Source organism: Hibiscus syriacus, unplaced genomic scaffold (genome assembly GCF_006381635.1).
Source record: "Hibiscus syriacus cultivar Baekdansim isolate YM2019G1 unplaced genomic scaffold, ASM638163v2 tig00002237_pilon, whole genome shotgun sequence".
Taxonomy (NCBI): Eukaryota; Viridiplantae; Streptophyta; class Magnoliopsida; order Malvales; family Malvaceae; genus Hibiscus; species Hibiscus syriacus.
In genome coordinates this window covers 6,826,167-6,840,618 of record NW_024061918.1, presented here as the reverse complement: position 1 = coordinate 6,840,618, position 14,452 = coordinate 6,826,167, and the positions used below count along the sequence as shown (strand labels likewise).

The 14,452-nt window shown below is 32.6% G+C and overlaps 1 protein-coding gene across 1 annotated transcript; it reads left to right on the top strand.

The window, feature by feature from the left end:
- The first annotated feature begins 3,573 nt into the window (after nt 1–3,573).
- LOC120142631 (cytochrome P450 71AP13-like) lies at nt 3,574–5,350 on the top strand. The gene is made up of 2 exons (XM_039157170.1): nt 3,574–4,598; nt 4,666–5,350. The coding sequence occupies exons 1-2, from the start codon at nt 3,696–3,698 to the stop codon at nt 5,275–5,277; spliced, it is 1,515 nt and encodes a 504-aa protein (XP_039013101.1). The 5' UTR covers nt 3,574–3,695; the 3' UTR covers nt 5,278–5,350.
- The last annotated feature ends 9,102 nt before the right edge of the window (nt 5,351–14,452 follow it).

The window sequence follows — 14,452 nt, the reverse complement described above, 5'->3', positions numbered from 1 at the left end:
ACGATAAGGTTTTCTTTTCTTCCTTGCGAACAAAGTAAAAGCGCGTCCTCCCCCGAGCTTTTAACCTAACAGCTAACGTGGTTGTGATGATATCTGGCTGTACAAGTGTCAGTCGCACCGCCGTTAGTTTGATCGAATATGCCAACTAAAATGTGCTAAATTCTTAATGGATGTTAATAAGCTGGGTTAATTCTAATGTCATACCCAAACTATGTTAAAAATTTTAAATTGGTCCAAACCTTTAAAATCTTCTAACTTAGTTCATAAAACATCAATATTGTATCAATTAAGTTCATAAAACCATTTAATTTAGGATTTGATTTTAATTTTAATTCAATTTAGTCCACATTTCTTTTATGCTATTTATATTAATGTTCTTTTAATCCTTTTAATATTTATTATTTCACTCCTATTAATTTTTTTTGTAATTTTTATCCTTAAATTGCTCTATGCCTTTAATTTTATATAATTCAATTTTTCTTTTACTTTTACCACCTTTCAATCTCATCTATGGAATAATTGTTACATCTTACATTTTAGTTAATTAATTTTACCTTGTTTGCAGTTTAGACAAGTTTTAATTTATGCTTTATTTTCATTTATAAGCCAACATTTTTTGCATCTATATTATTTTTGTCCTTATGTTATTTACATGTTATATTATATGTATATTATTTTTATACATACTTTAATATTTATTATACTTATAGATATTTTAAAATTTTTGGTTAATAAGTGAAATTTATTGGTTACTCACGTGGATCATTAATTAAATTAAATTTAAATTCATAGTTTCAATTATTACGACAACGACATAATCGATTAAGTATAGAAAGGGCGTTGTGGGATTGATAATCTTTCCCTACACATAACTGATTCTCGAACTCATTTTCTGGTAAAAAATAAATTTTATTAAAATAATAAACTTTTCTAAGTGATTCAGTCACATCTTAAAATAAATATTGATGACGATTTTTGAACTACATATTTTTAAGACAGGAAAACATGATTCGTCAAAGTGTTTTAAATTAAAACACTTTTTTAAAGATGTTTAAATAAACGTACATACGGATAGCACATACTAGTGAATATCTTTCATGTCACATATACTTGCATCACATACATACTTATAAATAAACATGACATTATATGATTTTAGGGTCCGTTTATTTTCTTATAATTGATTTTCGGAAAATGTTTTTCTTGTTTTTTAGTGTTTGGATAGTGGAAAACAGTTGGTAAATATAATTTATTTTCATGGTCAATTGAATTTCATTTGCATTTTCTAAAAACTGACTTACATATTGATTTTTCGTAAGTCATTTTATGAAGTTTTCACATCAAAGCATAAACACTCAAGATTTAATTATTTTACGTTTTGGAAAGTGTAATTTATTTTATGGAATTTATTGTATGAAAATTGTTTTTCGTTAAACAAACAGACCCTTAATATAAATTGATATTCATAAGTCAATATGAAAATCAATAGTCAACCATAGGTAATAAGCATCTTCGTGAGATCACACTGTCACTTAGGTCCTTCAAACCATGATCGAATTACATGACTTCAAAATAACTTGCATTGTCTTCTTATTATATTACAATAAAATTCATTATCACTAGATAAATAACTTTATAATAAAATAAATCGCAAGCCATATTTAAAATTTACAACCCATTGTAAAACAATAATAAAATAACTTATCATTCACATTAACCTAAAATGTCATACTATGAATCATACAATAGATAAAACTTTATGCAAAAATACCATGTTATCCTCTAGTGCATACAGATTGCATAAAGAATATATGTTATTTAAAATATGGTGTTTAAACCAATTACACTATAAAGATCTTCGTACCCTACGTTAAGGTTTTACGTAACTCATATATATATATATATATATATAGAGAGAGAGAGAGGGTAAAATACTCAAAATGATTCTCTGACTATTTTATTAAGTCCTTCAACTATTTAAAATCATAAAATGATCTTTCGATTATAAAGTGTTGCATTATAAAATGGTCATAGATTATTCATTATGTTTTAAATTTGTTTTTTTTATTAAAAAATTGACAGTATTCTAAGTTAAACATTAATCTGTTAAGTGTAATATGATTCCAAAATCTTAAATGACTATCGTATCTTAATCATTATGTTAACGTCCAATTTAGACAATCACCATTTTTTAACAGAAAATAACGAGTTTGGAATATAATGAATAGGCAGATAAAGATTTTGTAAATTTTAATAGTCGAGAGACTTAACAAAACAATATTCTATACTCGAATGATCATTTTATAACTTTTTAATAATCGATAAAATAAACAAACCAATATCTTATATTTATATATATATATATATATATGGAAATTTTACAGCACACGTCGCACACTGCAATGCATCGTTAAAGCGACGTACCGTAACACACCATAAGTAAAATTATCCTTATTATGTAAATATTAAAAAGAATAATGATTTATTTAAAATTAATCATTTATTGAAATTTAATTTTACTTTTAGTAGAATTATAAATAAATTATAAATTTTTTATTAAAAATTAAATAAATCTCTCAAATCCAAACATCAAAAACAAATTTATCACTAAAAAATCCAACATTGTTCACCTAATTCCCAGCTGCAAATTAAACATGAACTCAGTTTTATGGCCTTTCGAAATTGTTTCTCCATACTTCTTAATTTCATTACTAAATCAATTCTTAATTTCAATACTAAACCAACAAGTATTTCTTCTATTTGCTTAAACCCATCATTATAAATCAACGAAGTCTCGAGATTATCGAGTATATCGCAAGTAATATCCCCTGCTCCACCATCACTTTCCCCTGAGCAAATGCTCCCCATTCCATCAACGGACGATCTTTTCCTCAGTATAACAACCAAATTCTCCCCTCCTTTAACGCAATGCTCTTTATCGTCGGTTTAACTGTTGAATTTTCTGCATATTATCTTCGTTCCACGGTCCGATATAACAACTCCCGTCCGACCAGGTGACAATCCTATTTCCCTTGGGAACTCTGTTATCCCATTTCCCATCGTAACGATTCCCGTTATCCTAAATCAGGATTCCGCGGCCAGAGATGACACCATTTTTTCATTCCCCGATGTACTCGTTCCTGTTACTGCAAACGTAATTGTCGTACCCCTCTTGCAGGTTTTTCTTCCACGATCTCCCCATTGGCGTAATGTTTGTAGCCGTAACAGTGTTTTCGATCGACGATCCACGATAAGCGTCACCATCAGAATCGATGAACGTCTGTATCCTTCCGTCATTGTAAAATTTATTTTTAATAAATAAATAATTTTATACTTTTTAATATTTATATAATAAAGATAAATTTATTTTTAATGTGTTTCGATAAGTCGTTTTAATGATTCGTTGTAATCTGCGACGTATGCAGTAGAATTATCTTTTATATATATATATATATATATATATATATATTACAAAGTTCTAATTTGTGACCAAACATTCAACAGTCGATCCTCAATAATGATAAGCCGCTATCAGAAATCAGTGTAGGATGAACGGCTCTTCCCTCATTGGTTAGTTGCTTTGACAAAGGACGAGTGTTGATAAGCAAAAGATAACGTTCCTGAATATTACTAAACGTGTAGTGGACGGTGAATGAAAGGTCGTCTCTTCCGTCTTGCCATTCCAATCGTCACTAATGGCTTCCCTTCCATGGCTTTTAGCATCATCAACCTTCCTTCTTTTTCTCCTAAAATTTCTCTTCAAACAGATATTCTCTACCAGAACAAAACCCAATCTTCCCCCGGGCCCTCCCAAGTTACCCATCATCGGAAACCTTCACCAGCTCCGTGATCCCAACCCCCACATGTGTCTCCGCCGCCTGTCCAACAAGTTCGGCCCAATACTATACCTGAAGCTCGGCCAGGTCCCCACGGTGGTGGTTTCATCGGCTAAAATGGCGGAAGCAGTGTTGAAAACTCACGACCTTTCACTTTCCAGTCGCCCGACCATCTTTTCAGCTAAACATTTGTTCTATAATTGCACTGATATTGCCTTCGCCCCCTACGGTGCTTACTGGAGACATATCCGGAAACTCTGCATCCTTGAGCTATTGAGTGCTAAACGAGTTCAATCGTTTAGCTTTGTTAGAGAAGAAGAGGTTGCTCGATTGATCAGTAGGGTTCAAGAATCTTGCTCTTCTACTGTTGATCTAAGCAAAATGTTAGGATTGTATGCAAATGATAATCTTTGTAGAGTTGCATTAGGAAGAGATTTCTCACATAGAGGAGAATATGATTGCCATGGATTCCAAAAGATGCTCGAAGAGTATCAAGAGTTACTTGGAGGGTTTAGCATTGGAGATTTCTTCCCTTCCATGGAGTTCATCCACAGCTTGACGGGTTTGAAACCGAAACTCCAGGACACCTTCCGGCGATTCGATCGGTTATTCGACGAGATCGTAAACGAACACCGTATTCGACGAGATCATAAACGTAACCAGGAACACACTAAGGACCTGTTGGATGTTTTGCTTGACATACTGGAAAACAAATCTGATGGGATTCATCTCACCATGGACAATGTTAAAGCCATCATGTTGGTGAGTACGAGCTTCGTACATGTCGTTTTTAGAGAATGAGCATACGTCTAATTATAGATTTTTGCAGGACATGTTTGCTGCAGGAACCGATACCACTTTCATAACTCTTGATTGGGGAATGACAGAACTTCTCATGAACCCAAAAGTGCTCGAAACGGCTCAAGCGGAGGTCCGGAAAGTTGTAGGGGAAAGAAGAGTGGTCTTAGAAACTGATTTGCCTCGGCTTGAATACATGAAAGCTGTCATTAAAGAGACGTTCCGGTTGCATCCTCCAGCACCGGTCTTACTCCCAAGAGAATCGATGGAAGATGTTACGGTCGACGGGTTCGATATTCCGGCCAAAACAAGGGTTTTCGTCAATGCATGGGCGATAGGGAGAGATCCAGAGTCATGGGAAAACCCGGAATCGTTTATGCCAGAAAGGTTTCTCCATAGTGCGATCGACTTCAAAGGGCAAGATTTCGAGTTGATACCGTTCGGAGCTGGCCGAAGAAGCTGCCCAGCTGTAACGTTTGGCACGCTGAGTGTTGAGTTGGCATTGGCGCAGCTACTCCATAGCTTTAATTGGGAGCTTCCACCGGGAACTGAAGCTAAAGATTTGGATCTTAGAGAAAACTTCGGCATCACAATGCATAGGATAGAACATCTCATGGTTATTGCCAAACCACATTTCCCCTAGGACAGGGCATCCTTGACTGCTCTGTAAAACTATGTCCTGATGTAAACTATAATGCAGAATAATATAGTATACAATATTTAAAGATGGTCCCTCTGTTAAGCAGGCCAGTCTTTAAAGTAGTTTGTTTCGAATGTTTAACAAACTGAATCTATTCAAATTAAATATTAATTGAACTTTAATCAAATTAAACTCAAATAATTAATGACGTGTTTCGTTTCATTTACAACTCTAATAATATCGGATTCTTCCGAGGGAAGGGTTCATGCAAATAGAGATGAAGAGAACAGAATTTTAAATATTAAATTAAAATTGGGAAAATTATGGAATGAAACATCAAAGTTTAGGGCTTTTCATAAATAGCACCAAACTTTCCAAACTTTACATTTTCCTTGAATTTCAGAATCCTTTCAATTTAATCCCTAAAATTCATAATTTTCTCAAATAAGTTCGAAATTATATCTTAGGCCAAATTAAAATTTTGAATAATCACAATAAAAAAATACTAACCTTGGTTTTTTAGTGTGACACTTGAGGTTTGAGAAATTATAATATACTTAGTTATTATGAGAGACATGTTTGAACAATAGTAATATTATATCACTTCTAAATTATTGAAAATATGCTGCTAGAAAACAAATTTTTTAGCATTAACAAGTAAAATAAATAGAGAAAATTAGTTAAAGTGTTTATTTTACTATGAAAATCTACTGTGTTAGAAATGATTTCACTTTAATCGATGTAATAAAATGGACATCGTGGTCAAAATTAACATAAAAGCTTTAATATTTATATACCCAAATAAATAAGATAAAACTCATTAGATATTTAAGCACGAATCACCTTATCTCAATGGTTAAATGAATCTTTCTTGTTTTTAGAGATCACGAGTTTGAGTACCAACAATTGCAACAGAGTGATTGAGCGTTCATTGTCAAATAATTGAGAGTATTTATAACATATTTTACTTTATAATCACTTTACCGAGGAGACCCATGTTTTCGTATTACGTGTAAAATAAGAAGGCAAAGTTGATTACTCTTGTTTCAGTTTTATAAACGTATGACCACTCAATAGAAAATGATAAAACTGACCAATTCTATAGTTTACCCGAATGAGAAATAACCAGTTCCATTTGTAAGAGTAGGGTTGAGCGTTCGATCGAGTCGAGTCAAAATATTTCGAGTTGACGGGTTTTATTTTACAACTCGGACTTGATTTGAATTTTTTTTTAGTCGAGTCAATTTTTTGAGTTTCTGTTTAAATTTAATTGTAAACATTTATAATAATATTTAATTCCCATTAAATGACTTTCTATAACCATATATATATAATAGAAATATATTTCCTCATATTTTTTTTCATATGTGATATACATACATCATACAAAGTCCAATGACTGCACTCAAACTTTAAAATAAATCCACTAATTACTAAAAATTTTGAGTTATTCGAGTTACCTTTTACAACTCGATTGAACTTGAAATTTTTTCGAGTTGAGTCAAGTTTATGAACATGCAACTCGGAGTTAATTTGAGTCGAGTTTTTTTTAGTCGAATCGAATTGAAAAACTCGTTTTTTAGTCGAGTTTTGCTCACCCCTATGTAAGAGTTACTCCTAAAAACTAAATCTCAAATTGAATTTGGCGCCTAAAGATTTATTTTGTTAAAAATAGGAGTCTAATATTTTCTTCGTTACACTTTTACCTGCCTACTGTTAAAAAATCGTTAAGTGACACATAATTTTAAAAATTGAACGTGGCACGTCACTTAACGATATTTTTAACGTGAACACCTAAAAATATAACTAAGAAAATATTAGATGCTTATTTTTAACAAAAAAATCTTTAAATACCTAAAAATATAATAAACCAAAAATAAATAATGTGTCTGATGTAAGGTACTCATACCTTAAATTGATTGTGGATCTAAGAAGGAAGCAAAACAACCTGTATAAGTGAATGACTCAAATAGATGGCTTGGTAGTTGATGTAAAGGTGAAATGGAGGGCTATTTATGTTATGAAGTTGGTAGCGGAAGTAGATTGATATGGCTATGAAATGGCTTATGAAAGAAAGGATGGTTGGTGAGGATAGTATCTTAGAAAGACCAAGGAAGAACCAATGCTACAATGAGCAAAGACCCAGCCTTACAAATCTCTCTAAGGGATGGTAGAAAAAGACTTGGACCCACTATCTATAAAGAGATAGGAACCACAAGTATCAATGGAATAGAGGTTGACACCACAAGTAAGAACTTACTTGATAAGTTGATAAAAGTCACAAGGACTTGAGAAAAGAGAATAATCTCACTTTAAATTATATGAAAAGTGTGTTTACAAATGAATAGGACTAGCCTATTTATAGAAATTGAAAGGACATGACCGAATGGATACATGGTGGTTCGACCAGTCCTTGTGTCCCTCTAGAATGACATAATTAATTAATTACATGCATGAATTGAAGGGTATAATGTTTGGGCTGAATGGAGGGGGCATGTCTCTTGGCCGAATGGTGCTTGAACCCCTTTAAGTTGGCGCCTAAATGAAACATTAGGAGCCTTTGATGAATGGTTAGCTTGTTTGGTGTTTGGTACGCCTAGGAGAAGTCCACATGCTTGGCACATGGTTTTTGGTCATAAGGCGTGCACATGGTTCTCTAGAAGGCTTATGGTGTAGCCTTAGGCATGTGATTAAAGACCAAACATGTGCAGCAACCTTGGGCGTGAGTTGTGCTACCTTCAAGCTTGCAAGTGTATAGCTAGCTAGCAATGCAAGGGCTGGTGGTGAAGGATCTTCTTAGCCATGAACTCCCAAGCTCCTTAGCATCACCTTTAGCTATGTTCAACTACATTTGTTGTCTCTTTCAGTAAATTGTCTTCAAATAGTCCAACTAGCTTAGATTAGCTAGCCTTGAGCTCCTCCAGTTGAGTTGAGCTTCCCATTATGTTCCATGAGCTGCCATAATGTTTGTGAGCTGCATATGGATTCCAAATACTCCAACAAGTTGCCCCAATGTGTGCCATGATTCCATGTACCTACATGTGCTAAGAAAACCAGGTAAATCAAAGGCATTGAGCTTGTATGATCCAATTACCTTGATGTCGTGCATGAATATGATCTTGTGAGCTATGAATGCATGTCATGAGCTAAGTACATAATGATATAACATGTGTAAGCTAATGTATAAGACTTATGAGCTGAAATGAATGCAAATGATATAATAAATGAATGATTAAGCATGCTGCCATTTCATGAAATAATTAAATTATGCTTAAATGAATGCAATACTAATCTAACATACTTGAAATAATATTGTGCATCAATAATAAAGATGTGGATATGCTAAGTTACTTTACTCATTAAATCACATAACTAACAACCTTATCATGATATGAATGATTCTTTCATATATGATAAGAATGATAAAAAGTAAGTAAAGTATTAAGATATTTAAGAATACTCCCTTTGCATGTGGTGAAAACATGCTTGCATCATCCCCCTTCTTTAGGGCGATTTGTCCTCAAATCGAAGCCTTTGATATGCTTGATGTGTTTATCATTGTGTTCTTCCAAATGCTTAGCTTTGTGTCCTTTTGTAAAAAGAAAGTATCCTTTGGACGAATGTGTTATTCCAATAGGTACCCTTTCACAAGATCTCCTATTAGGTCTTTCTTTAGAATATAAATTACCAACATGTATCTTTTTGGAATGATCTTCTTCTAAGCATATCCTTGTTGGAAGTGGCCTTTCATTTGGCTTTCCCTGAAAAGTGAAGAGACATGATGTTTCAAATGAAGGGTACTTACCTTTTGAAGACATGAATCATAATCCTTGATGAAGAGTTATGACTTTGAACCCCAACTATCACTATTATTCGTTAGAACCCCTTCATTTTCTAGCAACGACCCATAATACTTCTTCATGAAGAAGTTAGGTTTCATGTCTTGTCCACCTTCAATCTTTAGTGGTAGTTTGTCCTTTCGCAAGGCCTTGACACTCCTTCACATATGTATCTGATCTCTTTTGGACTTCTTTATGCGTCAAAGGTTCCAAAGTTACCTTGTGTCCTTCATGCATAAAGGAGTATTGGTTGTGATAACAATCATGAATGGCCCTTTTGTCATACTCCCATGGCCTCCAGAGTAGAATGTGGCTAGCATGCATATGGACAATATCACAAAGTGCCTCATCCTTGTACCTACTAATTGAAAAAGGAATTAGGACCTGTTTCGTAATATTTAACTCACCTCCTTTATTGAGCTTTTGGAGTTTGTATGGATTTGGATGCTTTAAGGTTTTCAAGCCAAGTTTATCTACCATAATAGTGCTGGCTACATTTGTGCAACTCCCTCTATCAATAATCATTATACAAACCTTGTCCTTGGCATGACACCTTGTGTGAACAAAATGATGTTTCTTTGTAGTTCCTCCTTGATTGATTGGGATTGGAGGCACCTCTTTGAAACAAGCATTTCGCCATAATCAACAATCTCTTTTGGCTCTTCTTCATAGATTGCTTATTGTTCCTCATCATGAACAGGTTCTTCGGAATCTGAGACAACATATCCATTGTCTAGTAATATCATAGTGTTTCGGTTGGGACATTGACTTGCAACATGTTCTTTTCCAAAATACTTAAAACACTTAATGTCCCTGGAGCTCTCGAAAGTGTATGTTTGCTTTTCTTTACCCTTGTTGGATTCACCCACTTGTATTATTTTGGATCCCTTAACATTATCCTTCACATGGATTGTGGTTGGCTTTCAGAAAGTATTAGGCTCTTGTTTCCATTTGGTGGCCGAACTTGGGCTACTCTGATTGAAGACCTTCCTTTTAATTTATCGTTCAATTTTCATGGCCATATGTACCATCTCCTCAATCTCTACATAATGTTGTAATTCAACAACATTAGCAATTTCAGGATTTAAGCCAGATAAAAACCTTGCCACGGTTGCTTCTATAACACCCCCGACACGTACCCGACCTGGATACGACTCTGAGGTGTCACATTAACTTCAACTCTTTGACTCTCTGAAAATTTGACTAAAATATTTCCTTTTATTGGACAAATGAAAACATTTTTTTATAAAACATATCAGAGCATCTAAAATTTAACATTTATAGTACATGCCAACAACATTTCAAAAAACAAAACATATACAATTTACATTTTTCTGATCTGAAAGTTTTCACATGTATGTTGTCCTTCCCTTGCTTAGTCTACTAGCTCCTTGAAGCTCTTTGCACCAACGTGTGAAATAGTCACGCGCTAAGTCTATGACTTAATGAATCAAATACAAGTAAAATAAAACATTATAAAATAGTTTCTTACTCTTTTTGTAGAACACATTTCGTAAAAGATTCAACTTTCATTACCTAATAAGAATGTATACTTTTATCCCTTGTTCAGTTTATATAACTTTGTTTTAACAATAGCCCAATGTATACTATTGAGAACTATAGATATTTGAGTACATTGAGGTTGTTCACTAATGATGTCACCACATCTCGTAATTTGAACCAAAGTGCCACATAATTGTCCCAAAGAACCATAGGTTTACACCGAAGTGCCATATAGGTTTGTACCGAAGTGCCACATAATTTTATCTCGAAGGACCACATAGAACACTCGAATCTTAGCATGCCAACTATACCTCCAATTATCACACATATACCTTGGGCTTGTTTCATATAATTAGATCACATTTCGAGTATAATAGTTCCACAACTAATATCTTTTAGCACATATTCACATATCATTGATTCACAAATTTCATTTCACGTAGAACATTTACTCATAGCATATACCATAACACTATTCAAATCATCATTTATTCATATATAAAACATTTACTCATAGAGCATATACTTATAGTATTTCATGTAGAATGATTCAAATTCTCGTATACAAATATTTTGGGTAATTCATACCCAAAATTATAACGAAATAATTTAATAAATCAAGTCATAAAAATATATGTTATAATATAATACAAATCATTTCTTTAAAAACATTTGAGTTTGACATTATAAGCCGTCCTCCAAATATGTATACAATAAGTAAGTTGCACTTACCTTTGCCTCACTGAAGTCCTAAACGAATTCCTTAATATTTTTTATCGAATTTATAACGTCGAGCTGACCGGAAGCTGATATAATTCAACGTCTACACAAAACAATCGAAAATCAATATTGTACTTCGAATCACTTATACTCAATCATAATAACTTAAATTGAAAGAAACACTTATTTTCTAATTTCATGGTTAGTAGTATCAGTCTACCACTACAATACCGATACTTCCCTTCATTGGTATCGATACCCCCTATGGTACCGAGACCATTCTGACGTTCTGAAAATTTATATTGAAAATGTATCGATACCATACTAATAGTATCGATACTCCCAACTCATTATCGATACCCTAATCAACCATTACCGATACCACCCTTCGAAATCCACTAATTTTGCCTTGAAGTATCGATACTTTTCTTCTAGTATTAATACTCCATGCCAAGAATTGCTATTTTTACTTCAAATTTAACCAAAAACTTATCTAAATATCCTACTTTTACCTCCCTTTAGACCTTTAAACTTAACTTCATTCATAGAAACCAACTTATCTCCATTTAATACTCCTAAATATCCAAAACCTCATTTAAACACTTGAATCTAAAAAATCATACCATAATTTCAAACATGTTCTTAATCATTTATAATACTCCTAACTCTTTAGTTAAATCATTAACAAGTCAAATTCATCACTAAAACTCCAGAAATTACACCATATCAAAAATTCACCTTAACACCCATTTTACTAAATCCCCATTAAATCCTTGATCTCTTGGTTTCAACTCATCTTTAAACTTTATTAAGCTTCTATATCACTTATAGAACCAAAACCATATCAAAAATAAAAGAAACAACCAACTTCAATCATTTACCTTAGCAAAAGGGTAGGGTCACGTAGAAGAAAAAAGAAAATAAGATGGCCAAGCTTCTAGATATTTATTTTTCCCTTGTCTCTCTTTATCCCACATGTTAAATACCTTTAAAATGAATTTTAAATTCATTTATTTTCAAAATACCACTTTGCCCTTCAATATTTCAATCTTTGATAATAATTCCTAGACAACATATTTCCAAAATTAGTCCTTGAACTTTAAATTTATCAAAATATAACCACTAACTTTTAAATCCTTACACTTTAGTCACTAACCAGATGTTTGGGGAGTTACAAATCTCCCCTTATGAAAATTCATCCTTGAATTTTCACTGTACAAAAAAGATCAAGAACTTTTCCCTTTACATTCTCTACACGTTTCCACGCCACCTATTCCTCTTTGTGATTACCCAAAACATTCTTAGTAACGAAATCATCAAATTTCTTAGTTATTAAGCTTCATATACTATTTCTTCTTTATAATTAGTTAAATTGCACTTCTATTTCTTCCGATTCTATGATGTGAAAAAGATCGAATCAATATCTCTTGAGCATCGAAACATAAAAGACATTTGTGAATCCTTTCTATTCTGGTGACAACATTCCCTGATAGGCTATTGGTCCAACTCCTTTAAGATCTCCTAGGATCTAATAAATCTGAGACAACTTTCAGTTATATACAAAACAGAGAATCTTCTTCCAAGACGAGCCTTTGAGAAACACTTCATCACTTATCTAGAATTCAATTTCCTTTCTCTTCAAATTCATTTAGAACTTTTGTTGATTATCAGCTAATTTAAAATTGTCTTAAATAATATTCAATTTTCTTTCAACTTCTTTGATCAAATATGGCCGCACTAAGTCTCTATCTTTCAATTCGAACCAACCTAAGGTTGCCCGACATTTTCTTATACATTAAACTTCACTTAAAGCTATCATGATATCTTTCTTAAACTCACTAACATGCCACTCACTTAAAAATAACTCAACGACAACTTAATCCATGGTATATAAACATTCATCAGACTTTAGTAGTAACTTGTTTGTACTTAACAAGTACAAAAATTCCATCTATCTCCTAAGATCCTTAAATTGATCCAACATCAAAGGCTTAAATTTAATTATACAATCAAACACTATTTATCTTAAAAGGCGATTTCCTATTTAGTACTCTTAAAATGAAAGTATCTTCTGACCTTATCGTGTTAGTATTGTACTTAACCTTTAATGATTGTAATTGATAAACACTTTCTCATTAAAAAAATCAATCTATATCCTGTCTTTACACTCCTTCTATTCCACACATACCCTTGGCTTTTGAGATCCTTATAGATATAACATCTTTTACCTTGAAGTTAATAGTTTCTTATCAACAAATTATCTCCAATTATTGTTAACTGGATATTGTAAATCAGATGATTTCTTCCATATCTCTTTAGTAACTTCACAACGTAACTTAAAACTTTTTCTCCTTATGCAAACACACATCCTATAATTATAATACACATTTCTATGAACAACACTATCTTAACTAAATTCTAATCATATTAACCTTGAAATATTATCAATATTATTTGTAACCACTTAACATTTCTTGGCACTTACCAATCCAATTAAGTAATTTGTCTATCCTCAATAACTTAGTTGGAGAAAATATAATCATTGATTATATTCTTATCAATCCTTATCCTCTTAGTTGTGCTTGCAAGGCCAAGCAATACAAACTCAGAAAAATCCACACTTATGCTTGCTCAAATTAGTATACCATTTTCTCCTGATCCTTTAAACTTGATCACACAAGTCTGAACATAACTTTTAAAAGTTGATTAACCTTATTAGATCAACCAACTACTTGCGGATGGAAAATAACGCTAAAATTTAATCAAATTCCAAATACCTTGCTCAAATAATTCCAAAACCTTGAGGTAAAACTTAATCCCCTCAGATACAATTAATAATGGTACTCTATGTAGTATGACTATCCCCATAAAAATATCAGTTCAAACAGGAATGTAATGCATAGTCTTTGTTACTTGCTCCACAATTACTCAGATTGAATCCTTTTTATTCAATGATAAAAGCAACTCAGTTACGAAATCCATTAAAACTTTTTTCTCATTTCTACTAAGAACTAAAATTGTTTGCTTGCATCCAAATTTATTCAACACCTTATTTTCAATATGCCAAGCTTATCAGTTACACCTCTAAAAAAATCCTTTACCACACTTTGTTCTCT

What these genes read in the sequence shown, in the direction of transcription:
- LOC120142631 (XM_039157170.1), top strand. Translation starts at nt 3,696, where the DNA reads ATGGCTTCCCTTCCATGGCTTTTAGCATCATCAACCTTCCTTCTTTTT. An exon ending in ATGTTAAAGCCATCATGTTG is followed by an intron (nt 4,599 to 4,665) that starts GTGAGTACGAGC and finishes AGATTTTTGCAG; the next exon opens with GACATGTTTGCTGCAGGAAC.